The following is a 27,268-nucleotide window of genomic DNA, read 5'->3' on the forward strand; positions in this document are numbered from 1 at the left end:
TGTTTTGTAGTTCTTCTTGGTTCAGTTTTGGAAGGGCATATGTTTCTAGGAATTGTTCCATTTCTTCCAGATTCTCTGGCTTGGTGGCATATAGTTCTTCATAGAAGTTTCGTATTATTTTCTGAATTTTTGTGGTGTCAGTTGTGATATCTTCTCCATCGTTTACAATTCTATTAATTTGAGTCTTCTCTCTTTTTTATTTGGTGAGTCTGGCTAGTGGTTTGTCAATTTTGTTTAATCTTTCAAAGAACCAACATTTGGCTTCATTGATCTTTTGTATGGTTCTCTTATTTTCTATGTTGTTTATTTCTGCTCTAATTTTAGTGATTTCTATCCTTCTGGTTGCTTTAGGGGAGAGATAACTTTTTAAATACAACTATCTTAACGTAAGAAATTTTAAACCTTTGGTCCTAACAGTTAAAAGATCTGGTGTGCATATGATGTTTCTGTCCCCTTCTCATGTTGAGCAGCCATTCATATATTCAGATTGGAAAGATTTATGGGAGAATTTTTACCCATAGTTCTATTCTGTCATTCTCTGTTATAGCTTCTATGTGTTTATGATATAATATAATGTTCAACTCATTATTATAGAAAAAGAAATTATTTTGGATCACAATTATTTTGTTGATGTGTACTTAATACTTTTGCTAAAATAATTATAAATCATATAGAACCAAGAGTATTTTAAACTCAGATATGCATTTTCCACCTGCTCAGATTAAAAACTATTTTGTAGGATTAAGGGAATGGGAGAGATTCATCAGAAATCATTTTTAAAGTAAAGAGGAATATTATCAACTGTTAAAATATATATATAAAAGTTCTGTAGATATATGTTTATTGTTATTAGGTTATAGGCATTGCAATCTTTCTATGGGGGCTTTGTTGTGCTTACAATTTTATAACAACACAGAGCAGTAAATTAAAAGTTGTGCTGGAGTAAACTGGGTTGGAGTCATGATAGCATTCCTTCCCATCTTTCTCCATAGCATTCTGAAACCAGCTATATTCGACACCTTTGGAATTCAGTCTGTACAGTAGCAGAGCCTGGGGTGAGTTTAGGGAGGAGTACTCTCTTGGAGAATTACAACCTGCCAGATTCTGTTTTTCACCTGTCCCAGAGTGTGTGCAGAGATAAAACTACCTAGACAGAGGACCCAGCTGCATATCATAACTGAATCCCCCTCTTACAACATTCTAGTGACTTATTGGACACATGCATCCTTTAAGTTCTAATTACTACACATACAACCTCAGGAGCACATACAACCTCCTAGCACAGGTCTTCATGGAAAACAGAATACTAACTATACTGTTGAACCAAGATAAAAATGGGAAGAAGATCCTAAATTTAGTTAATTGATGTAGTTTTCCTAAAAAAAAAAAAAAAAAGAAAAGAAAAAAGAAAGGTGAAAACCATGATCCTGAGGATGCTCTCCAAAAGGAAAAGTTAAATATTTCACAGTATCAGAGGAAAAAAAAATTATAACCAGAAATTAGATAAAGAATAATGCATTGAAGGAAGCTTTGGTACTATGGTCTCTTTTACTTTCTCTCTCTCTTTCTCTGCCTCTTTGTTTGTTTCTACATATACTACATATAATTAATTAGTTAATTAAAAAATAGTGGAATAGGGTGTTGGGCGGTAGCACAACGGGTTAAGCTCACATGGTGCAAAGCATAAGGACTGTAGTAAGGATACCAGTTCGATCCCCCGGCTCCCCACCTGCAGGGGAGTCGCTTCACAGGTGGTGAAGCAAGTTTGCAGGTGTCTTTCTCTCCCCCCTCTGTCTTCCCCTCCTCTCTCCATTTCTCTCTGTTCTATCTAACAATGACAACATCAATAACAACAGCAATAATAACTACAACAATAAAACAACAAGGGCAACAAAAGAGAATAATAAATATTTAAAATAGCAGAGTAGACCATCTTCCTTAGACAGAGCTCTAAGTGATGAGCTTGAGGAGAGAGTAGAAGAAGTTATTAGAAAAAAAATCAAAAACCAAAAGTAACTAAACCAAATGAAGATAATATAAGAGAGTTATGAAGCATCAGGACTTACATGATGTGAGGGGGTGGTGGTGCCAGAAGATGAGACAGTGAAAGGGACAGAATTCTTATTTGAAGATTATATTAGATGAGAATTTTCCCCACACTGAAGGATCTGGTCATATCCATGAATCTCCAAGAATTTCAAACAAAATAAATCCAAGCTGAAACTTACCAAGACACATACCAGTTAAATTGACAAAGATTAAAGATAAAGAGAATTCTAAAACCAGCAAGAGCTGTCTACCAGGGAACTATAGCTGATCTCTCAAAAGAAACTCTAAAGGCCTGAAAGAATTTAGGGATGATATAGTCTATTTTGTTATTAGTAATTTAATATTGATCTATAAAATCATGAGATAGTGGGTATAATTCTATATCATTCCACCTGTTGAGTTCTGTGTCCCCATTCCTTCTATTGGAAACTGTGGTAGTTCTCTCAAGGTCACAGATATGGGTTGACTATTTTTTAATAATTTTTATTAGTGACTTAATAATGATTGACAAGATTGTGGGATAAGAGGGGTACAGTTCCATATAATCCCCACCACCAGAGTTCCTTATCTCCTCCTCTCCATTGGAAGTTTTCCTATTCTTTATCTCTCTGGGAGTATAGACCAAAGATCTTTATGGATGCAGAAGGTGAGAGGTCTGGCTTCTGTAATTGCTTCTACACTGGACCTGGGCATTGACAGATCAATCCATACCCCTAGCCCATTTCTATCTTTCCCTAGTGGGATAGGGCTCTGGGGAGGTGGGGTTCCAGGACATGTTGGTGAACTCATCTGCCTACGGAAGTCAGGTTGGCATCATGGTAGCATCTGCAACTTGGTAGCTAAAAAGCATTAAGATATAAAGCAGAACAATTTGTTTAATAACCAGGAACCTGAAGATTAGAGTATAATGGATGAAATTTGGGGATCTTCGTGTTGGAAGAAGCTAGGAAGTCTATTTTAGGTATATTCCCAGAAGCCCCTGAATTTACTAATTTTTGCCTTGGCTCAACATTAACATGCAGATTGGCTAAGAGTATTGTTTGAGAAGATAGTGTCAGTTAAGAATAGGACTGGAAAGCTGGATCAGGGCAGAGAGTAGCTCCCAAATATGGGAAAAGTATATAAATACTGCTTACTATAAACCCTATCGATCTGACCTAGGGCCCATGTCTATTCATATTTAGCACAGGAGCCTGTGTAACCTCTGCATCCTTGTTGGTCTAAAGTCACATTCCATGGTTGTAGCTAGGGACATTCTAGGCTACACTCATTTCAAGACCAGTATTCCTCTAGTAGCAGAGTATGTTGACCCAGCCTCCCTCTAGGGAGTAGGGCAATTTCCACCACTATAGTTCTACACTGAGGGCAATGTCCTGTAGAGGCCCACAAAAGGGTTTATGATGTTCCTGATGGGGTGGCCTGGTAGTGACTGAAAGGGCCGTCATTAAAGTGTGCCAGTTCCTTGCCTTTATCCAAATTTTGTAGTCTTTATCTGACACAGTTGGACCTAGAGTGATTGAGGGAAGTAAAATAGGGAGTCAGTGATCTACGTTCTGTAACTATGTTAGGAAGTGTGTTGCTCAAAATGGAACTAAGGATTTAATATTAATTTATAAAATTACATGCCAACAGAGGTATAATCCTGTCACCAGAGTTCTGAATCCTCAGTCCCTCCATTGGAAGCCACGGCAGTTCTACTAAGGTTGCAGACATGAGTTAACTGTCACCTCTACAACTATCTGTTTACATTTGTACATAATTGCCCCTTTTTTCTTCTGTGTCCAGTCCTCTCTTCCCCTCCAAGCCACACATAACCCTATTTATTACTGCATCCAAATGTCTCTCCCTTTTCTTCCTCTCTCTCCAGGTCCTGATGGAACTGGAGTTCAGAGCCCTCTTATCCTCTTCCTCCTATCACTTCTACCCCACTGGGAGTATGGATCAAAATTGTTTTTGGGGTGCAGAAGGTAGGAGTTCTGGCTTCTGCAATTGCTTCTTTGCTGGAATTGGGTATTGGCAGGTTGATCCATACCCCCAGCCTGTTTCTGTCTTTCACTAGTGGGGTAGAGCTCTGGAAAGGTGAGGTTCCAAGACACACTGGTAAAGATGTGTGCCCAGAGAAGTCAGGACAGAAACATTATTTTGGGAGAAATGCCCTCTATTGTATCTAAACTAATCACAAAATACCATAGTTGACCATCTTCATAGACAAGATAGTAACCTAGTTCATTTGTAGAAAAGTGGAAATTAGTGGTCTGGGAGGTAGTGCAGTAGATAAAGCACTGGACTCTTAAGCATGAGTTCCTGAGTTCGATCCCCAGAAGCACATGTACCAGAGTGATGTCTGGTTTTTTTCTCCACCCTCCCTCCTCTTGACTGTCTCTCCCTCTCTCCCTCCAACCCTCTGCCCCTCCTATTCCTCTCAATGGAAGTTTCTTTTTATTTTCCTTTCCTTGTTGGTTTGAGAACATCTGCTCAGGAGATTGTATCTTAAAGAGTAGCATAGATGGTGTCTGTATATTCCAAGAACATTCTATATATGCTTGGTAGTGATGCTAATCAAGTGACTTTATTGATAAATGAATGTTTTGGTTTCTTTTTTCTTACAGATGTCTTCCATAAAGTAGAAATGCCCTCTCAATACTGCTTGGCCTTGCTAGAACTAAATGGAATTGGCTTTAGTACTACAGAATGTGAAAGTCAGAAACACATCATGCAAGCCAAACTGGATGCAATTGAGATCCAGGCCTACAATCTTGCTGGCCACACCTTTTCCTTCACCAGTTCAGATGACATTGCTGAGGTTGTATCATAAGAATAAGGAATTTAGAATTTATTTTCAGAGTTAAGACGATTGTGTGTGTATGTATTTCCTAAATGTTTGGACACCAAAGCTCAATCGAGTAAAATTTGAGCATATGTTAGTCTAATACCTCTTTTAGAAGTTATATTTATGAATTAGGAAACTAGTAAGGATGTTCCTAAAATGTGTGTTTCTTGAGGAGATTTATCTAGAACAAAGAAGTTGCTGCTAATGAATTATTCATTATTAATTGTAATAAGACATTCCTGCTTAAAACTAGCACCAGACCTTTCCTTCTACCTCAACCTGTATTTCGCCAAGAAAATTCTATGTATATTTGGTAGTGATGCTAATCAAGTGACTTTATTGGTGAATGTTTTGGTTTTCTTTTTTCTTTAGATGTCCTCTTGAACAATTCTTACACTTAAGCAAATTATTTCAATTTTTAGAATTATTACAGGCAAGGAAATTGAAGATTTAGTAAAAGTCCACTCAGGGTATGCAAATAATGAATAGAAATAGTAGACAGTATTTAAAATTGCCTTAGTTTTAGCCTCTTTAATTTCAACCAGTGAGTTTGAGGTAGACATGAGATCTTTGCTCAGCTCCCTAACCTTGTATAAGTTTAATTTCTTCAGTAGCTGCTTTCTGGATACTCTTAACTTTCATTATTGCTACTTTAATTGGGATACTTTGGTGTTTTTATGCCCAAGTCTTTGTGGTTATACATTTTTAACTCTTCCATACTTCCATATTCTCTGACTTTCAGTGATAAGTTTATCACTTGGAAAGCTTCTGAGTTGGCCTTGGGTGCAGCTTAAGTGATTGAGAGGCCAATCTATTTAGGGTGATAGTTTACTACATAGACCATGTGCCATGAGCACAGACCAGATCTAAGCCCTGGTACCACATGAGAGTGCCATAGTACCAGGAGAAGTTCTGGCATTGTGGTGCCTCTCCTTCCCCCCATTTTTTCCGTCTATATCTAAATGGGGGGAAAAGATTTCAAAGGCTGGCACAAGAACAGTGAAATCAAACATAAAAGTCACACCTCTGCCAAAAAAAAAAAAAGAATATTTACATGAGCTCAAATGACACTAGGGAAAGCCTACAATAAGGTATAGAAAGCCTCTTAGGCATACATTTTCATTGCTATTACTTATTATAAGTAGGGTAGTTAAGGGAGTCGGGCGGTAGCGCTGTGGGTTAAGCGCAGGTGGTGCAAAGCGCAAGGACCGGCGTAAGGATCCTGGTTTGAGCCCCCGCCTCCCCACCTGTAAGGGGAGTTGCTTCACAGGCGGTGAAGCAGGTCTTTCTCTCCTTCTCTCTGTCTTCCCCTCCTCTCTCCATTTCTCTCTGTCCTATCCAACGACGACATCAATAACAACAATAATAACTATAACAATAAAACAACAAGGGCAACAAAAGGGAATAAATAAATATAAAGAAAAAAAAATTTTTTTAAAGTAAGGTAGTTAAAAATTGTCCCCTGTTCTTCTAACCCATATTGAACTGTAAAGATTGTTTTCTCAGATAACCTAATTTTTTTTCACAGAATTTACAGTTATTGCAGTTTGATTATTGACTAAAGAAAAAATGAATTTCCTTTAGGTTTTATTTTTGGAATTGAAGTTACCACCAAATGGAGAGATGAAAAACCAAGACGTCAAGAAAACTTTGGGATATACGAGAAGAAGAAATGACAATGGACACAAGCAAAAGCAGAGAAAACAGTTCAGCGCTAGTAAGGTGCTTTGGGGGCAGTCACAGGGCAGAATTCAAACCACTTTTTCCATTTTGAAGGCTGCTGAAATCAATGTAGCCCACCACTTACACTTACTCAGATAAAGGCAAACTGGTTTGTGTTTCAATTATCCACAAAACTGGAAATATTCTTGCCTGGAAAATCTGGATCATAATCCAAGTTAGCAATTGTTTCTTTCCAATAAAAAGTAATAATAAAAATTTGTAATTTTAGACCTGTAGAGATTATTTAAGTATCAATATCCACTACTTTTAGACTTCTAGCATACGCTAATATTGTTATTTTTCTAAACTGATGTCACAAGACTCATTTGTTTTAAATTTACTTCTACTATGGCAGTTATTGTGGGGGGCAGGCCCAGAACTTTGGTGGGTGACATGATGATTTAAACTTCATGTGAAATTATACCCCTGAAATCTTAAAATTTTGTAAAACTGTTAAGTCACTAATAAAGCAGGATAAAAAAATATCTGAGGCCACAGGGGAAAATAAAATAAAGGTAGTTCTATTTGATGTTACTGTTACATTGATTAATTACATTTTATAAGATAGTTATTACAGTCATCAATTATCACTGAGTTAAACCCTAAAAGTAATTTTGAGTTGTAGACATAGCAGTTATCAAATTTAAAGACTGTTTTTCTTGGTTTTCAAAAAGGATCTAGATGGTTTGCTATAGAATTTGAACCAAAAAAAATCTTATCTTACCTTGTGTTTTGTTAACAGGATGTTTTAAATAAATTAAAGGCATTGCATCCTCTACCAGGCTTGATATTAGAGTGGAGAAGAATCACAAATGCTATTACCAAAGTGGTTTTTCCCCTGCAGCGGGAAAAACGCCTGAATCCTTTTCTTGGAATGGAAAGGATCTATCCTGTGTCACAGTCACACACTGCTACAGGTAATGAGAAACCTTAAATATGAATAATTTCAGTTTGAAAATCCAAATATGATACTTGTTCATGATGATCAGGGAATTAATTGAGCACTTATTTTGTGCTAAGAGCTAAATAAATGTATTAAATATCAAGGGTTTATTTAGAAAAACAACATATGATAGTTATATCATCTGATTCATCAGATGAAAATAAGATTTTTATATAGTGGTTGAGCCTAGTAAATGAAGAGTATGTCACAAAACTTTATTGATATAGCATTGGTTTATAACATTATATAAATTTTAGATGTATAGCATTAGGATTCAGCATCATAGTTTATACATTCATATATTATGAGTTCTGGTTGTTTTTTTTTTTCCTTTGTCTCCAGAGTTATTGCTGGGGCTCGGTGCCTATACTACAAATCCACTGCTCCTGGAGGCTATTTTTTTCCCTTTGTTGTCCTTGTTTTTTTGTTGTGGTGGTTTTATTATTGTAATTATTGCTGTCACTGTTGTTGGATAGGACAGAGAGATATCAAGAGAGGAGGGGAAGACAGAGAGGGAGAGAAAGATAGATACCTGCAGACCTGCTTCACTGCTTGTGAAGCGACCCCTCTGCAGGTGGGGAGCCAGGGGCTCGAACCAGGGTCCTTGTGGCAGTCCTTGTACTTGGCGCCACCTGTGCTTAACCCGCTGCACTACCGCTTGACCCCCATACTATGAATTCTGATACCATCAGAAATTTAATTTCTACCTATCACCATCAATCTCCTTTACCCATTCTCCCCATCCTCAAACCTCCTTCTCTCTGTTAACCACAAATATGTTATATTGAAGAGTTTATTTTTGTTTTATTTATGAAACAGATTTTGTGTCATTATATATGCATTATAAAAGCTTCAGTAACAAAATCAGTTACCCAAACTTTTCATGGACAATGCTAGTGTGCTTTATGGAGATTAAGCCAGTAACTAAGAAAAATATACTTTTGGGGACATGAAGTTTAATTACATGAGTATGAATAGCTTTCTGTTTCTTAGAAAATTTATTAGTCACCTGACTCTAGTCTCCTGTCATGTAAAAGCTATTCTTGATTCTCTTGATGAGTGACAGTAATGATGAAGAAAACAAGTCAGGAAGTTTAGAAAGTGATATTCCTGTACCGGGGAGATATAGCATTATGGATGTGCAAAAAGACTTTCCTGCCTTAGACTCTGAGGTCATTGTTATATATGTGAACATAATGAAAATATACCATTTTTATATAATTTTTTTGTTTAGCAACAATAGAGCATGCATTTTTAAAATCAGAAATGAGATTACTGTTAAAATGAATGTTAAATTTTTCCTTCTTAATGTCTTCATTCTATTTGATTTTAGGACGAATAACTTTTACAGAACCAAATATTCAGAATGTACCAAAAGATTTTGAAATCAAAATGCCAACAGTAGTAGAGGAAAGTCCACCTTCTCAAGCCCCCAAAAGGTAGACTCTTTGTCTTAATGTAGTTCTTTTGGAGTATGAGTTGCTTGACAGTAGTCTGTTTGACAAAATTATTTGTTTAATTTTCTGTTCTAGGCAGACACCTTTATTTCTGGGTGCCTAGAGATAGTAGGGATTTCAAATTCCTTGTCTGTCTATAAATAAGTTAAATGATGGTGAAATGCTGAAAAGTTAATTAATTAAACCAACATTATATGTTCATCCAGTACTACAGAGAAGAGCTGAGCAACATGAGGAAGAAATCCCTTCTTTCCCTTCACCACATATACAGTGGAGGAAGATAGGTTCTGTATAGTCGAAGAAATTTCTTAAGTTGAGCTAAATGTCAGTGAAGTTTGTTGGAAAGACTATTACAGAAATGTCTGACAGTCTGATTGAATGTTTGCCAAAAGAGATGTAGCATCTTTGTTAGCTTTAAAATTATCTTCCAATAATAAGTTGCTTAAGTTCCTTAGGTGAAAATATTGACTTTACTGACAAGTTAAATCCTTTTTGCATATGTGAGATTGCTTGATACTCAGCCAGTGTTTTCTTTGCACAATAGAAGAGGAAATAGGAAGGGTTATGGTCTGAACCCTGGACACCAGGCACAGATGGAGGAGAGTGCTTCAGACAGAGGAATGCCATTTTCTGTTAGCATGCGACATGCTTTTGTGCCTTTTCCAGGTAGGTGGTGGATGGATTTGGGGCATTGTTATTGAGAGTGGCTTTCAAAACATTGATAAAATGTGATTAAGACTCAGAAGTATGTATTGTTTTTTTTTGTGTGTGTGTGTATGTGTGTTTGGTAAGATTTCACTATTTGTTTATTATTTTTGTGACCTACTTTGTGGGTTTTTATGTTCAGTATATCTAAGATCATTGCAAACTTTTAAAAAAGTCTATGGGTTTTCTTGGTTTTCATTTTCTTTGCCATATAGCATTTGTTACTACTTTTTTTTTATTTGATAGAGATAGAAATGGAGCAAGAAATAGAGGGAGACAGAGACCCCTGCAGCACAATTTCAGTGCCCAATTTGCAGATGAGAGTTAAAACTTGAACTCAGGGGATTCAGGTGGTAGTGCAGCGGGTTAAGTGCACGTGGCACAAAGCACAAGGACCGGCTTAAGGATCCCGGTTCGAGCCCCCAGCTCCCCACCAGCAGGGGAGTCGCTTCACAAGTGGTGAAGCAGGTGTGCAGGTGTCTATCTTTCTCTCCCCCTCTCTGTCTTCCCCTCCTCTCTCTATTTCTCTCTGTCCTGTCCAACAACATCAATAACTACAACAATAAAAACAACAAGGGCAACAAAAGGGAATAATAAAAATTTAAAAAATACCTTGTACCCAGGGCCTTGTGCATAATAATATGTGCGCTCTATCAGGTGTGCCACTGCCTGGCCCCTCATTTGTCACTACTCATCAATCTACTCTTTCATCAGTTTATCTTATTCCTTGACCTATAAGAACCTATTTTTAAGTGTATTCCTGACTTGCTTTTAAGGTTTACTGCACCGCCAGAACTTTGTCTTCTCAACTTAAACTGTATTTGCTGAGCTGTTAATTCTCTCCCCTACCTCTCAGTCCTTGGCACTCTCACCATCATACTTTCTTTTTTTTAAAAAAAGATTTTCTTTTTTCTTTTCTTTTTTAATATTTATTTATTTTTCCCTTTTGTTACCCTTGTTGTTTTTCATTGTTGTAGTTGTTGTTGTTATTGATGTCATCATTGTTGGATAGGACAGAGAGAAATGGAGAGAGGAGGGGAAGACAGAGAGGGGAGAGAAAGACAGACACCTGCAGATCTGCTTCACTGCTTGTGAAGTGACTCCCCTGCAGGTGGGGAACCGGAATTGTTACGCCAGTCCTTGTGCTTTGCGCCACGTGTTCTCAACCCGCTGCATTATCGCCTGACTCCCACCACTATACTTTCTGTGTCCAAATATTTGGCTACTTCTTAGTACCTCATAGAAATGACATCACACAGAGTTGGTCCTTTTGTGCCTGGCATATTTCAATTAGCATAATGTCTCCAAGGTTCATTCATAGTGTATGGAAGAAATATTTCTTATTCCTTTGTAAGACTAATGATTTATCTCATTTTGTCTATCCATCAATTTTTTATTCTGACTTAAACAATAAAATTATTATGTTTAATGGAATAATTGTATACTACTTTTATTTATTTATTTACCAGAGCACTGTTCAGTTCTAGCTTATGGAATTGGTAGGATTGAACCTGGAACCTTTGGTGCCTTAGGCATGAAAGTCTTTTTGCATAACCACTATGCTATTTCCCCAACCCCTTGTCTAAATTTTTAAAATTAAATTTGATTGTGTATACCATTTTATTGTAGTATTTATTAAATCCCTTGACTTCTAAAGTTACTGACATATAACTGAATTTTTATTTTGCTATCTGGGTTTTACTTTACATTTCTTTCAAAAATTTTTGCTAATCTGGTTTGTTTTCTCTATTGCATGATTAACTTCTTATTTTAGATATTTTAGAGTTTTCAGTATTCATTGCATCACAACCTATAAATAATTTTATACTAGTTTATCCATAAGTTATTTTTTTCCATTTCCCTTATAATAGTCAATTCAGTCTGTTGATAAGACTTTTATTATTATTTTTTAAATTTTTATTTATTTATTCCCTCTTGTTGCCCTTGTTGTTTTATTGTAGTTGTTGTTATTAATGTCGTTGTTGTTGGATAGGACAGAGAGAAATGGAGAGAGGAGGAGAAGACAGAAAGGGGGAGAGAAAGAGAGACACCTGCAGACCTGTTTCACTGCCTGTGAAGCAACTCCCCTGCAGGTAGGGAGCTGGGGGCTCGAACCCAGATCCTTATGCTGGTCCTTGCACTTTGCGCCACCTGCGTTTAACCCGCTGTGCTACCGCCCAACTCCCTGATAAGACTTTTATAAGCTCTGTCATAGTTCATTGTTTTTGCTTTAGACAATCTACTATCTGTCAAAGAAATGAAGAAATAAAAAGTACCTTTTTTTTCTGCCTGCTCTGACATTCTTTACTCCATGGAGATGTTTCAAGTTTCTACCCACTATCTCTTTTTTTTTTTTCCCAAAGCACTGTCTTTTTTAAAAAAAAGATTTTATTTATTTATTTATGAGAAGAGGAGAGAGAGCCACAGCATCACTCTGGAACACACAATGTCAAACTTAGGATCTATGCTTACTCCATTAGAACTAATTTTCTGTCATACTACTCAGCTATGTGGAACTTGGATTTGTCTTTGTATCAGCTTTTCTAAAATCAGCTTTACTTTAGGTGGTTTAATACTAGCTGCTGATTACTCTCAACTTGAACTAAGAATCTTGGCTCACTTATCCAATGATCGACGTCTCATTCACGTATTAAACAGCGGAGCTGATGTTTTCAAGAGTATTGCAGCTGAATGGAAGATGATTGAGCCAGAGTTTGTTGGAGATGATCTGAGGCAGCAAGCAAAGCAGGTGATCATAGTGAATATGCTTGACATAAATGACAATTTTAATGATTCAAAAAAAAAATTAATCATTTGCAGCTGAGAAATGGCTGTTCTATCTTTTAATCTTTCAAGCCACATCTATCTGAACCTGCCTCAAGTTATTACTGTACTTTCCTTCATAGTGTCAATACAAAGAATCAAACTTATCTGAGGCAGCTTAGTGTTAGAAAAGCCATATGCTTTCATGGTAAATATCTTGATGGCCATATTTGTCATCTATGTATAGATGTGTGTCTATTGCTTAAATCTCTTTATATTCTGTAGGCATTCATATTTCTTTTTAAAATTTATTTATCTATTTGTTTATTTTTATGAGAGAGAGGATATAGGGAGAAAGACCAGAACACCGCTCAGCTCTGATTTATGGTAGTGCTAGGGATTAAACCTTGGACCTTGGAGCCTCAGGTATAAGAGTCTTTTGAATTGTCTCCCCAGCCCATCATTCATATTTCTATCTTGGTGTTGATAGCAGTGAACCATAGTGCTTTTTACAGAAAGGTACTCTCTGCATCTTTGTTGAAAAGTAAACATTGTTGGGCTGTAGATTATAAATTAATAACTGATAGCTTTTAGTTATTGGCTGACTATGCCACCTTCCTACTGCCCTTGGATTATTCAGAAGTGTTCATATTAGTTTCTATTTCTAGATGACTAGACCTATGGAAAATGAGAGGGCACATTTGTACTTTTTTTTTTTTTTTCTTTTACCTGAGCACTGCTCAGTTCTGGGTTTTGTTGGTGCGGGAGGATTGAACCTGGGACTTTGGAGCCTCAGGCATGAGAATCTCTTTGCATAACCATTATGCTACTTACCCCTACCTTGTACTACCTTCTGACTTGGAATAATACTGATACTTCCTTAGCCCATGATCTGTGGGAAGTCTGATGCCATTTTGAAGAGAGCAGAATTTTTTTTTTATTAGTGATATAATAATGATTGACAAGGTTGTGGGGAGGGGTACAATTCTATATAATTCAGTTGCCACCGCTAGAGTTCCATATATACCTTTCCCACCCCCCCAAGAAGTTTCCTTATTCTTTATCCCTCTGGAAGTATGGACTAAAGATCTTTATGGGGTGCAGAAAGTGGAAGGTCTGGCTTCTGTAGTTGCTTCTCTACTGGACATGGGCATTGATACGTCGATCCATGCTCGCAGCCTGTTTCTGTCTTTCCCTAGTGGGGTAGGGCCCTGGGGAGGTGGGGTTCCAGGACACATTGGTGAAGTCATCTGTCCAGGGACATCAGGTTGTCATTATGCAACTGCAACTTAGTGGTTGAAAAGCATTAAGATATAAAGCAGAACAAATAGTTTAATAATCAAGAACCTAAAGGTAAGAATAGAGCAGATGAGATTTGGGGTCTTCATGTTGGAAGAAGCTAGGAAGTCTATTTTAGGTATATTCCAAGGGGCCTGTGAATTTACTAATTTTTGCCTTTGCTCAACATATAACATGCAGGTGGGCTAAGAGTATTTTTTGGGAAGACGGTATCAGAGTTGGGAATAGGACTAGAAAGCTGGATCAGGCAGAGAGTAGCTCCCAAATATGGGAAAAGTATATAAATACTGCTAACTATAAACCCCACTGATGTGGGCTAGGGCCCATCTGCATCCCTGTCAGTTTGTGGAGAGCAGGATTTTTAACTAAGCTGAAGGCACATACTCTCACCTCTGAGATCATGTTTGACTTTCAAAACTTTTATATTTAGTTTAGCTTTTTTTTTCTTCCTTTTTCTTCATGTTGACTCTTAAAAGTTATGCACACATAAGGATCCCGGTTCAAGCCCCCAGCTCCCCACCTGCAGGGGAGTCGCTTTACAGGCGGTGAAGCAGGTCTTCAGGTGTCTATCTTTCTCTCTCCCTCTCTGTCTTGCCCTCCTCTCTCCATTTCTCTCTGTCCTATCCAACAACGACATCAACAACAATAATAACTGCAAGAACAATAAAACAAAGGCAACAAAAGGGAATAAATAAATATTAAAAAAAGTTACGCACAGACTTAACTCTTTTGTTGCGTGTCATCTCTGGTGCTTCAGCACTCCAGGCTGGCTTTCCAGGTAGAGACAGAAGGAAAGACATTATAGCATTGAAGCTTCTGCCAAGTCAAGGCAAAGCAGGCACATTATACAAATGAGCTGTTTTGCCAGCCTTCACGATTTTAAAAAAATTTTTATTTATTGATTAGAGAGGTAGAAAGGGGAAAAGAAAAAGAACCAGAACATCTTTCTGACATATTGGGGAAAGAACTTGGGACCTCATACTTGAGAGTCTAATTATTATCCACAGTGTTGCTACCTCCTGGACTGCCTTTACAGCCTTAATTCTTGTCTGGCTTATTAGGTATAAAACACTTTCCAGGCCACTGCTTCATTAGCACCAACAAGAATTAAACTCTAAGTTAAATAGATACTATTCAGGTATTTAATCCTCACAGTGAAACAGGTTTTATTATTTTCCTCATTTTATATTGGAGGAAAGTAAGACATAGGAAGTTATGGTCATAAGGCTTTGTATAGTAGAGCCAGGGTAAGTTCAGAATACCTGAACTCAAGACAGTCTAACTCTATAATCTGAACATTTATCTGTTGATAATAGTGGTCTCTATTTAATAAATTCTTACATAACTTAATAATACTTATTCTAAATACCAGTTTTCTTTTATGAACCATCATGTTCTGAGCCATGTACTTGATGAGTCTTGTTGCAATCTTAGGCAACACGAAAAAAAAAAAGGCAGAGTAAGGAAAAAAAGAGTCACAGCAATATTATGCTTAAAAAGCAAAAAGTTGGGAGTCCTGAGCCATGTACTTGATGAGTCTTGTTGCAATCTTAGGCAACACAAAAAAAAATGTCAGAGTAAGGAAAAAAAGTCACAGCAATATTATGCTTAAAAAGCAAAAAGTTGGGAGTCCGGCAGTAGTGCAGTGGGTTAAGCGCAGGTGGTGCAAAGCGAAAGTTTAATCATAATAATTCCATTATGTAGGTATTATTATCCTGAGTTTATGGATGAGAAAATGAGGATCCAGGAGTTTAGATAATTTGTTCAAGATAATACATGTTGTAAGTGGAAGAACTAGAATCTGAATGTTGCAATGATTATTATTAAGTTAGAGATTCTTCTTTTAAAACTTAATGCTGCTGTTTAGTTTTGGGTATTGCAGAGGGTTCATGCATGCATTAGTTCAGTGTTTAAGGTTGATTTTTTTTCAGATAGAGAGATAGAGAGACAGACAGACAGAAAGAAACCACAGTACTGAAGCTTCCCCTGGGCCTTGTCACTCACATACATACATAGGTATGCCAGGACTTCAGCCTAGACCTTGTGCATAGCAAGACAGGCACCCTCCTAGGTGAACTATTTCTTTTTTTTTTAATATTTTATTTATTAATTAATGAGAAAGTAGGAGGAGAGAAAGAGAAGCAGATATCACTCTGGTACATGCGCTGTTGGGGATTGAACTCAAGACCTCATGCTTGAGAGTCCAACGCTTTATCCACTGCGCCACCTCCCGGACCACTCTTTTTAAAAAAAAAAAAAAGATTTATTTATGAGAAAGATAGGAGGAGAGAAAGGACCAGCCATCACTCTGGTACATGTGTTGCCAGGGACTGAACTCAGGACCTCCTGCTTGAGAGTCCAATGCTTTACCCACTGTGCCATCTCCTAGACTACTTTTCCTTTTTTAAAATGTAGTTTATTTATTTTTTTTTACATTTTATTTATTTATTATTGGATAGAGACAGAGAAAAATTGAGAGAGGCGAGATAGAGAGGGAGAGAAACAGACACTTGCAGCCCTGCAGGTGGGGACCAGGAGCTTGAAACTGGGTCCCCTGCACTGTAATGTGTGTGCTTAACCAGGTGTGCCACCGCCTGGCCCCCATCTATTTACTTTCTACTGCCAGAGATTTTAGGTGAACTATTTCTCTGCCCTCCAAGCCAGAGATTTTTTTATTGGCCTGTTTGACCATTTACCTCCATACACAAGACATTTCTTAGAAGTTTATTTTGATGGATTTTACAGTCGTGGCTGATTATGTGGCTATTGGGGATGAAGAAAGTTATTTCCAATGAACTTTATCATCAGGCCATGAAGATGCCTACTCTTACATTTTAGTCCAATCCAAGTGCAAAATGAGACATTTTAAAAATATTTATTTTCCCTTTTGTTGCCCTTGTTTTTTGTTGTTGTAGTTATTATTGTTGTTGTTATTGATGTTGTTAGGACAGAGAGAAATGGAGAGAGGAGGGAAGACAGAGGGGGAGAGAAAGATAAACACCTGCAGACCTGCTTCACCGCTTGTGAAGCAACTCCTCTGCAGGTGAGGGGCCGGGGGCTGGAACCGGCATCCTTCCGCCAGTCCTAGTGCTTTGTGCCACCTGCGCTTAACTCACTGTGCTACCGCCCGACTCCCCATAAAGAGATATTTTTATAATCAGCTCTTTTCTGACTTTTAGATACTTCTCTCTGAAAAATTATTAGGAGAGAGAACCAGAGCACCACTCTGACACATACAATACCATAGATTGAACTTGACCTTATGTTTCAGATTTTAACATTTTTTAAAAATATTTTTTTTTATTTATCATTGGATAGAGACAGAGAGAAACTGAGAGGGGAGGGAGGGATAGAAAAGGAGAGAGACAGAGAGACACCTGCAGCCCTGCTTCACCTCTTGTGAAGCTTTCCTCCTGCAGGTGGGGGTCAGGGGCTTGAACCTGGATCCTTATGCACTGTAATATGAGTGCTTAACCAGGTTTGCCACCTCCTGGCCCCACATTTTAACATTTTATCCATTGTGCCACCTCCTGAACTTCTGCGGATATAGATTCATACCTTTCAGTTATCTATAGTCCACATATAAGCAAAACCATACATTAATTTAGACTCCTTTTTGTAATATTTGTTCATTTATTTATTGGATAGAGACAGAAATAGAAAGGGAAGGGGAACACAGGGAGTGGGAGAGAGACAGATACCTGCAACACAGCTTCACCACTTGGAAAGCTTCCTCCCTATAGGTAGGGAACCAGAGGCCTTGCACATTATATCATGTGCTCTTAATTGGTTGCACCACTGCTGGGGGCCATAAATATATGAAACAGAAATCTCTTCTGAGGATTGCTGGGTAAATGACAGAGTCATTAAAGGCTTCTTTCTTTTTAAACAACTAGGATTAGTTCCCTACATATATATATATATTTATATCCCTTTTTTTTTTTTTTTTTTTTTTGTCCCTTTCAGATTTGCTATGGGATCATTTATGGAATGGGAGCCAAATCTTTGGGAGAGCAGATGGGTGTTAAAGAAAATGATGCTGCTTGCTACATTGACTCATTCAAGTCCAGATACACAGGTAAAGAATGAGTCTATTTAAGAAATGGGTGTGGTATTTTCCTCAGAACATGAAATAAGTTTCATTTTATTGTACAAATGCTATTTTAAAACAGTTAATAAATTGATGTTTGGTGCTGAACCCTATGAGATGTCACACTCTGAGTTCTCTAGAATCACCATGAAACTAATGGCATCTCTAAATTCAAAACAACTGTGAAAATTACATGAATCTTATATATCCATACCTATGCACATGAAATAAGTTTCATTTTATTGTACAAATGCTATTTTAAAACAGTTAATAAGTTGATGTTTGGTGCTGAACCCTATGAGATGTCACACTCTGAGTTCTCTAGAATCACCATGAAACTCTAATGGCATCTCTAAATTCACAACAACTGTGAAAATTACATGAGTCTTATATATCCATATATCCATACCTATGCAATGATACTTTTTTTTTCTCTGCTGTTTTTTTAACAGGTAAAAATTGTTATTTATGCAATAAAGACTTGGATTTTAAAAAATAAAGAATTGGGGTCAGGTGGTGGCGCACCTAGTTGAACACACTTGTTACAATGCACAGTACCCAGGTTTGAGCCCCCAGTCTTTACCTGCAGGGAGGGATAGCTTTGCATTGGTAAAGCAGAGCTGCAGGTGTCTCTGTCTCTCTCCCTCTCTCCTCCCCCTTCCCACCTGATTTCTGGCTGTCTCTATCCAATAAATAAATAAAAATGATTAAAAAAATAAAACTAAAGAATCAATCTACCTTCTTCCTCTCTCCATCCCTCTCTCCTCCCTTCTCTCTCTCTCTCTTTCTCTCTTTCTCTCTCTCTCTGTTATCAGAGCATTGCTCAGTTATGGCTTAGGTGGTATAGGGAATTGAACCTGGGCCCTCTGAGTCTCAGGCATAAAAGTCTTTTGCATAGCCATTGTACTATTCCCTAGCTATATTTATTTCTTCTTCTTTTTGTTTTTATTTTCTTTATTCATTGGATAGCCAGAAATCAAGAGGGAAGGGGATGATAGGGAGGGAGAGAGACAGAGAGACACCTGCAACACTGCTTCACCACTCACAAAGCTTTCCTCCTGCAGGTGGGGACTGGGGGCTTGAACTTGGATCCCTGCACATGTGCACTCAACCAGGTGTGCCACCACCTGGCCCTGCTCTATTTATTTCTTTATTTTCTAGATAATCTATTGGTCATTTCAACTATTTTTTGCATTATCTTATTTTTAAAATGTGTGTTATAACATTTTTCTATCATTATTTCTACTAAAAATAAGTTTATACCAGGCACCATTGGTTAAATTAACCTTGCAATATCCTGGTGATGCAAAGAAGTCCCCCCAATAAACAAATATTTTAAACTAATAATGTAAGTGTAAGTCACAGACTGAGAGTAGATATTTGCAGTTCCTATTAAGAAAGGACCTGTATCTAGAATATATTAAGAATTCTGGGGGCCACGTATTGCACGCCTGGTTGAGTGCAAATAGCGCTAAGCACAAGACATGCAGGAATCTGGGTTTGAGCCTGCTGCTCCCCACCTGCATGGAGGCATGCTTCACAAGCAGTCAAGCAGGTCTACAGGGGTCTTTCCCCCCCTCTCTGTCTCCCTCTCCTCTCTCATTTTCTCTCTGTCCTATTCAATAAAATTGAAGAGATGGCTTCCTGATGCCAGCACTGATCCCTAGCAATAACCCTGGAGGCAAAAAAGGAAAGAAAGAAAGAGAGAAAGAAAGAAGGAAAGAAAGAAAGAAAGAAAGAAAGAAAGAAAGAAAGAAAGAAAGAAAGAAAGAAAGATGAGGGAAGGAGGGAGGAAGGAAGAAAAAAGAGAAGGAAAAGTGAAAATTAAGGAATTCTTATAACTCAGTCCTAAGAAGACAGTCAAATAAAGACTACAACAGATACTTCAAACTGAATGACCACATCAGATGTTCCATCACTGATCACCAGTGAAAAACACATCAGAATCACAAAGAGCCATCATTACAAAAGCACTAGAAGGACTGTCAAGGTAGCTTGCCTGGATGGTGTTGTTGCTTTATGACTCACACAACCTAAGTTTGAGTCCAACTTCTCCTGTGCTGAACAAAGGCTTAGTGATTTGATGTCTTTCCCTTCTTCCATCTTTCTGTCCTTGTCTCTCTGCTTCTATCTGAAAAAATTGATCTAGAGCGTGAAGCCCTGATGATAATGGCAGAAAGCTTGTAGGTACACAGATAACACAGAAAATGGCTAAAATTAAAAACATTTTTGGGAGTCGAGCAGTAGCACAGTGGGTTAAGTGCACGTGGCGCAAAACGCAAGGACTGGCATAAGGATCCCAGTTCAAGCCCCTGGCTCATACCTGCAGGGGAGTCGCTTCACAAGTGGTGAAGCAGGTCTGCAGGTGTCTATCTTTCTCTCCCCGCCTCTCTGTCTTCCTCTCCTCTCTCCATTTCTCTCTGTCCTATCCAATAATGATGAGGTCAATAATAACTACAACAATAAAAATTAAAATTAAATTAAATTAAAATAAAATTTAAATTTTATTTTATTTTATTTTAAATTTTATTTAAAATTAAATAAAATTAAATTAAAATTAAATTTAAAATTAAAATAAAAAAACATTTTTGTCTTGCTAATGGTGTTCTAAGATGGTACATTTCTCTTTGGAAAACTGTATGACTCATATATTGTTAAGCATACATTTTCATCATGTGACCCTGAAATTCTACTATTATGGGGTACTTTGCCAAGAAAAATGTAAACATATGTCCTAAGAAAGATGCTGTATATGAATGCTTTAGCAGTTTTGCTCATATAAATATTGGGAACAATCCAAATATCTTATCAACATGGTTATGGATAAACAATTTTGGTTCTTCTCTGCAGTGCAGTGAAATTCTACTTAACTATAGAGGATAGACATGTATGAGATGACATAGTGTGATTCAATTTTTAGGAAATTTAGGTACATGAAACAGGTCAGTAAGCATTTGATACTACTGCTGGTAGTAGATGACTCAGAATGTTTTGTATCTTAAAGTAGTTGTTATATGGATGTAGACATTTACTAGAACATATCAAACTATTCACTGAACTGGCTGCTTATTATTGTACATAAATTGTGCCTCAGAAGTGATTGCTTTAAAAATTAGAGATAGGAGGGAGGGGATGCAACAGACTTAGAAGAAGAGAGATTGACATATTTGTGGGGGGCCAGTTGTGGCAAGACACAGTTGGAAGACAGGTGAAATGGTTCACCTAAGTATGTACACAGTCATGTGAACCAGATTACTTCATTAAGAAATTAAAAGTAGTCCATACAATTCTTGGATATTTGAAGACTTCCAGAATTAGGTAAGAATTTGTAGAGGTGTAGTTTCTTATAACTCATCTTTTCCGCCCCCCCTTTGCTCTGTACTCCATATTACATTGTTGTTGTTGTTGTTGTTGTTGTTGTTGTTATTACCTCCAGGGTTATTGCTGGGGTTGAGTGCCTGCACTATGAATCCACTGCTCCTGTAGCCATTTAAAAAAATTTTTTTGGGGGGTAGGATAGAGAGAAATTGAGGGGAGGGCATATTAGAGTGGGAGAGAGAAAGATAGACACCTGCAGACTGCTTCACTGCTTGTGAAGCATCCCCCCTGCAGGTAGGAACCAGGGGCTTGAACTGGGATCCTTGCACTTTGTACTATGTGTGCTTACCCTGCTGTGCCAGCACCTGGCCGTCCCACATTATTTTTTTTAAGATTTATTTATTTGTATATCTATGAGAGAGAAAGGGGAGAGGATATCAAAGTATAGAAGCTTATGAAAAGTAACAAGTACTTGTTTTATAGTCTGTTTCATATTCTTAATTGTTGGTGGTTAGAAAACAAAGAGTTGGGAGCCAGGCAGTGGTACAGCAGGTTAAGCACACATGGTATGAAGCACAAGGACCAACGTAAGGATCCCGGTTCATGCCCCTAGCTCCCCACCTTGCAGAGAGTTCACTTCACAGGCGGTGAAGCAGGTTTGCACATGTGTCTTTCTTTCCCTTTCTTTGTCTTCCCCTCCTCTCAATTTCTCTCTGTCCTGTCCAACAACAACAGCAGCAATAACATTAACAACAACAACAATGATAATAAACAACAAGGGCAACAAAAGGGGAAAAAAATTTAAAGTTTAAAAAAAAAGAAAACAAAGAGTTGGGTGGGGGTAGACAGCATAATGGTTATTCAAAGAGACTCTCATGCCTGAGGCTCCAAAGTCCCAGGTTCAATCCCTCACACCAGTATAAACCAGAGCTAAGCAGTGCTCTGGTAAAAAAATAAAGAAATTTTAAAAAATAAATAAAAATAAAATAGAATCTTTTATAAAAGAGTTATATTATGTCTAAAATTTCTTTTATATCAGCTTTTCAAGTTTATAAAAGGTCAATGAAAGTTTCTATGTAAATTTTTCATGTTGTGTATTAGTATTAGGAATCCTGTTGGGGTTTTATTATGTTTTACTATCTTGAAATTAGTGATTAGGATTAAGAAAGCATTTTGTAATCTTTTCTCTGTACTCTTTATAGGGATTAATCATTTCATGAAAGAAACAGTGAAGAATTGTAAAAGAGATGGATTTGTTCAGACCATTTTGGGAAGGCGTAGATACTTACCAGGAATCAAAGATAACAACCCTTACCATAAAGCACATGTATGTTGAAATGTCTCTGATTTTTAACTTAGTATTTTAATGATGTGTACTTTTCAACAAAAACACTGTTACGTCCCTTTTAAGGGTCACTAGCTCATTGTTTTTGGCATATTGATCAGAAGTCCATTCATTTCAGTAAGGAATTCTGAAGTGATGTTACTTACCAGTATTTGCTAACATAGTCTTTGGGAAAATTATGGAAATATGGGTCCATAATGATTTATTGACATAATAAACTATTTATTAGCTATAGTAAGTAATACGTTAGAATTTAATTTGTACATTTGCTAATTATACTCTATTGTAGATACTATATCTTAATTTTTCAAATCATACTAGATTGCCAGTTATCAGAGGTTACTCAGTCTTTAAATTGTGATTTTTTTTCTTTTATTCTACTTGTTTAATTGTTACTTTTAATCAGTTCTATTTGCTTTAGAAGTAATCCAGAAGGACTACTTTAAAAAAAAAAAAAAAGGCTTGCTTTATCTATTAGCATGAGAGAGAATCAAAGTATCAGTTTGGTACATAGGATACCAGTGCTCTAGCCACTATACCTCCTCCTGAGTCATGCGAAGGATTACTTTTAGGGGCTATAGTTGTCTGCCAAGAAACTCATAGCAGCGAGTTTTGGGGTGCTTCTAATGTAACACTTAGGAATATAAGAACTACATTTTTACTAGAAGCCCATAAAAAGTTATGATTCTACACAGGACCAACATCCCTATTATATGGGGGAGTATACTTGGAGCATTTCAGCCCAAATCACAAAGATTGATGTGATTATATCTATCTAGGATTAAGAGGAGTTACATTTCGGGAATACATCCTTTAAAGTGTAAATCAGCTATAAATTGATGATGTATGTTTATACAATTAAGAAATTTTTGAGCATTATAAACATCAAGTACTTTTTGACTCCTAGCCAAGTATGAAAGGATTTCTAAACTAAAGCACCCTAACTTTCACATTAGTCTGCCTAATATGGATAGAAGCCCAGAATCTAGAGCTCTGGATTATTCTGATTCTAAAATGCTTTTCACATCTTGGTTCAGATTTTTCGTTGGTGCAGATGTAAGCTATGATGCACAGATCCTAATAGATATGAAACCATACTGATTTATCTGATGGAGCACATGCTATTGTTAATTGTTTTTTCTAGGCTGAGCGTCAGGCTATCAACACAACAGTCCAAGGATCAGCAGCTGACATTGTCAAAATAGCTACAATTAACATTCAGAAGCAACTAGAGACCTTTGACTCAACCTTCAAATCCCATGGTCATCAGGAAGGCTTGATCCAAAATGACAAAACAGGTTTGTTCATAGATGATATCCCTATTATAATTTGGTGAAAATGAGTTATCAGAAAAAAACCCTCAAACTCTTCATGTCTTTCTACTCTGAGAATTACTAAGGATCCCAAGCTAGAGAGTGGTGCACACACATTGCCACTCCCAAGGGCCCAGATGCAAGGCCCCAGTCCCCGCCTACAGGGAGGAAGCTTCATGAGCTGTGAAGCAGCACTGCAGGGGTCTTTCTCTCTCTCCTTCCTTCTATCACCTCCTAACTTCTCAATTTCTTTCTGTGCTATCAAATAAAAGGGACAAAAAATATATAATTCCACACCATTCCCACCACCCAAGTTCTGTGTCCCCTTCCCCTCCAATGGAAACTGCAATAGTTCTCCCAAAGTCACAGATATGAGTTGACTATTATCTCTTATCTATCCATACATCTGTCTACCTATCTTTACATATATATATATGTCTGTTTTTCCTATGGTCTTGCCTTCTCTTCCTTTTTTTTTTTTTTTTTTAACTTTCTTTTCCTTTATTCGTCTCCTCCTTTCTAAGCCACACCTATTACTATTTATGAGAGCCCTTCCTTTCTTCCCCTTTTCTCGTAGAGTCCTGATGGAAGTCACATGTAGTGTTTTACCATCTTTATCTGGTATTATTTTCTTTCTCTTTTTCCTGTTCTTTCTTTCTCTCTGTCTTGAGAGACAAATGCAAAGCAAATGCATTATCCAAGTGAACTATCTTGTTTACCCTTCTAATTTATCCACAGTATCTGACTGAACCATTGCTGTAACTTCAAAGCAGAGTGATAGATACACTGTCAAAATGACAACAGATAATAGCAACTCAGAGACTGAATAGAAAGTAATGTGGATCTGCTTCTCAGAATGACTTCATGGTTTGATGCTGGGTTAAAGGTGGTAATAGTAGTAGATCAGTGAGTTCAAAGGCAAACAAGACTGAGGAAGCAGATAGTCTAGGAAAAAGGGCAAGTATGACATTCTGAGCCAGAAGTCAAATAACCAAGGGACTGCTAGTATCCCTGTGCTTTAGTTTCTTAGAATTTTCCAGGATTTCTCAAAATCTCTAAAAAATTCTCCTATAGCACAGTAACATGCTAATTATTTTTGCTGCTTTTTTTTTTTTTCATGAGGTAGGATTTTTAATAAAGAGAAAACTGCAAGGGATGTTCTGCCCAGTCAGAGGAGGCTTTTTCATCCTTCAACTCCATGATGAACTCTTATATGAAGTGGCAGAAGAGGATGTCATCCAGGTATTTTTAAAGTTTCTATCTGTTCTAGAAACCTAAGGTGCTGTATGCCAAGCTGACATCTTTCCCCCTTCCATGTACAAAATTTCTGGAATATTTGCAAGTTCCAGGATTCAATGTTGAATCCCCTTAAGTATAGAGTTAGAACTAAGAGTGTTCAGTTTCATACTCTGAAATTACTGATGTAGAAGTGTTTTGTGTATTTAAAAAAAGTAATTGTTACTTCTTTAACATTGGTTTACAAAATTCTCTTTCAAGGTACAACTCACTGAACACATCACCAAAAGTCCTGTGTCCCCCCAAGTTGATTCCCTCTGATAACTACCATGGTTTTTACAAAGTTTTAAGAGATAGCTTGGTTACTTTTTATTTTATGCACTTTGTTTTCTACCAGATGGTTTCACTGACATGAAGACTATAGATAAGTAGTGAGGAAATATTTTAACCTGAGAAAAATTAGGTGAAAATTTGCAGTCTTACCCTAAGTTTTCACAGTTCTAAGCAGAGTTCCTTCTCTTCGTTACAGATTAGTTGGGCAGCATACAGTGAAACAGAGTCCCAGTCTGTATTCTCTGCATTGGGAGGGTTGGAAAACATTCTTTGGGCAAAAAGTCTATTAACCTTATTTCCCCCTCTTTTGCAGGTAGCTCAGATTGTGAAGAATGAAATGGAAAATGCCATAAAACTCTCTGTGAAACTGAAAGTGAAAGTGAAAGTGGGTGCCAGCTGGGGAGAGCTGAGGGATTTTGATGTATAACTGTACAGCTGGTCAAGACCTCCCAGGGATGTGGAACTTGTAACCTGGTGTTGGTCTGTACTGGCAATCACCTAGAAAGAATGGAAATGATCCTTGCACCTACTTCCTAAAAACAGAAACTCTCTAGTTTTACTGGACTGAGGAAGTAATTTTATAGTGAGAACTTCAAAATATGTACCAACATTTGGTCTTCATAGCAAGAAAAAAAGACCTTTTCTTAAAGCAAGATGCTAAGTTTTTATTCATTCTCAAAGAATAGCTATGAAGTTGCCTTTTATCATTTACTACTGCTCTAAACAGGTTCGGAACACATGCTTGAAATAATGCACTTAGCACTTTAAAGTTCACATCTGTCTGGGGTGAGCATGGAGAAAATGGCACTGTTGCCTCATAGGCGGGCACAGCCTTGTCTAGGATTCAAACACTTGTGGCACAGACCCAAACAGAACCCAAGGACAGACAAGGATTTGGTTTCACATGCCACCTGGGTTAGTCATCATGTGTGATTGTTCTCCAGTATCAATTGAAGACTACTAAAGTAGTGTTTTTAAGTAGCACTGACTTAATTAGTAAAGTGCTAAGATTTGGTATGTATGTAATCTAGGAATGGATTTTTAAATGCTGTTTCTTCCTTTTCTCTCCTTGGCCCATGAAATGAATGTATTTATCATACATATGTGCTAAATAGTAAGCTACACCTCTTCAAGAGTTACCTGTTCTATCAGATCATATATAGTACTACCAGAGAGAGAACACACCCCCTTAACAGTCCCCTAATTTCTCTTAATATGTTTGTAACCTGTTCACAATGCCCTTGCTTGAAAGACTTGTACTTTATCATTCCAGTCAGACATGTGCAACTGACCTTGTTGTTGCTGAAATAAAATGAATTTATGAGAAAGTTCATAGCAACATTTCATTTTTTTAGAATTCTATTTCTTGCTGCTTGTTTCATGCCAGTTTCAGCTGTCCTGCAGTGCATGACTACATACCTATGTCTCACAAAATTAAGGAAACAAGTTTCTCCTCACAGCCAGATGGAAGGATGCCATTCCCATCAAGATCAAGATAACCAACGATAATGGGAAGTCTGATTTTGATGCCACAGATACTTTTATTTTTGTAGAGTAAGAGAAGGCAGAGAAACTAAAGCAGCAGCCAGGTTTGGTAGTAAAGGTGCTGAAATAATCTAGGTATTTCTAATATGAACTATTTAAATTTTTTATTAATTCTTAGGAGAATAAATTGGTTTAATTTAAGGGTATCAGAAACTTGTGTTCCATAATTTTCTCAAATGTATTTGTGAAAATGAAAAGTGTTTTTTTTTTTGTATTTATTTTTTTTTAAATTTTTTATTTAAGAAAGGATTAATGAACAGAAACATAAGGTAAGAGGGGTACAACTCCACACAATTCCCACCACCCAATCTCCATAACCC

The 27,268-nt window shown here is 37.2% G+C and overlaps 1 protein-coding gene across 1 annotated transcript in view; it reads left to right on the plus strand.

Annotated features, from left to right (window-relative positions):
• Positions 1-26,981, plus strand: part of POLQ (DNA polymerase theta) — a 136,020-nt gene extending 109,039 nt beyond the window's left edge. Inside the window, exons 20-30 of the mRNA XM_060198280.1 lie at positions 4,659-4,852; positions 6,464-6,601; positions 7,344-7,518; positions 8,878-8,983; positions 9,546-9,667; positions 12,271-12,455; positions 17,735-17,846; positions 22,379-22,503; positions 23,666-23,819; positions 24,961-25,076; positions 25,717-26,981. Coding sequence (XP_060054263.1) covers positions 4,659-4,852; positions 6,464-6,601; positions 7,344-7,518; positions 8,878-8,983; positions 9,546-9,667; positions 12,271-12,455; positions 17,735-17,846; positions 22,379-22,503; positions 23,666-23,819; positions 24,961-25,076; positions 25,717-25,830 — 1,541 coding nt within the window. The 3' untranslated portion in view covers positions 25,831-26,981. The remainder of the gene's footprint in view (positions 1-4,658; positions 4,853-6,463; positions 6,602-7,343; positions 7,519-8,877; positions 8,984-9,545; positions 9,668-12,270; positions 12,456-17,734; positions 17,847-22,378; positions 22,504-23,665; positions 23,820-24,960; positions 25,077-25,716) is intronic.
• Positions 26,982-27,268: the final 287 nt, after the last annotated feature.

Source organism: Erinaceus europaeus, chromosome 9 (genome assembly GCF_950295315.1).
Source record: "Erinaceus europaeus chromosome 9, mEriEur2.1, whole genome shotgun sequence".
In the NCBI taxonomy this organism is placed as follows: domain Eukaryota; kingdom Metazoa; phylum Chordata; class Mammalia; order Eulipotyphla; family Erinaceidae; genus Erinaceus; species Erinaceus europaeus.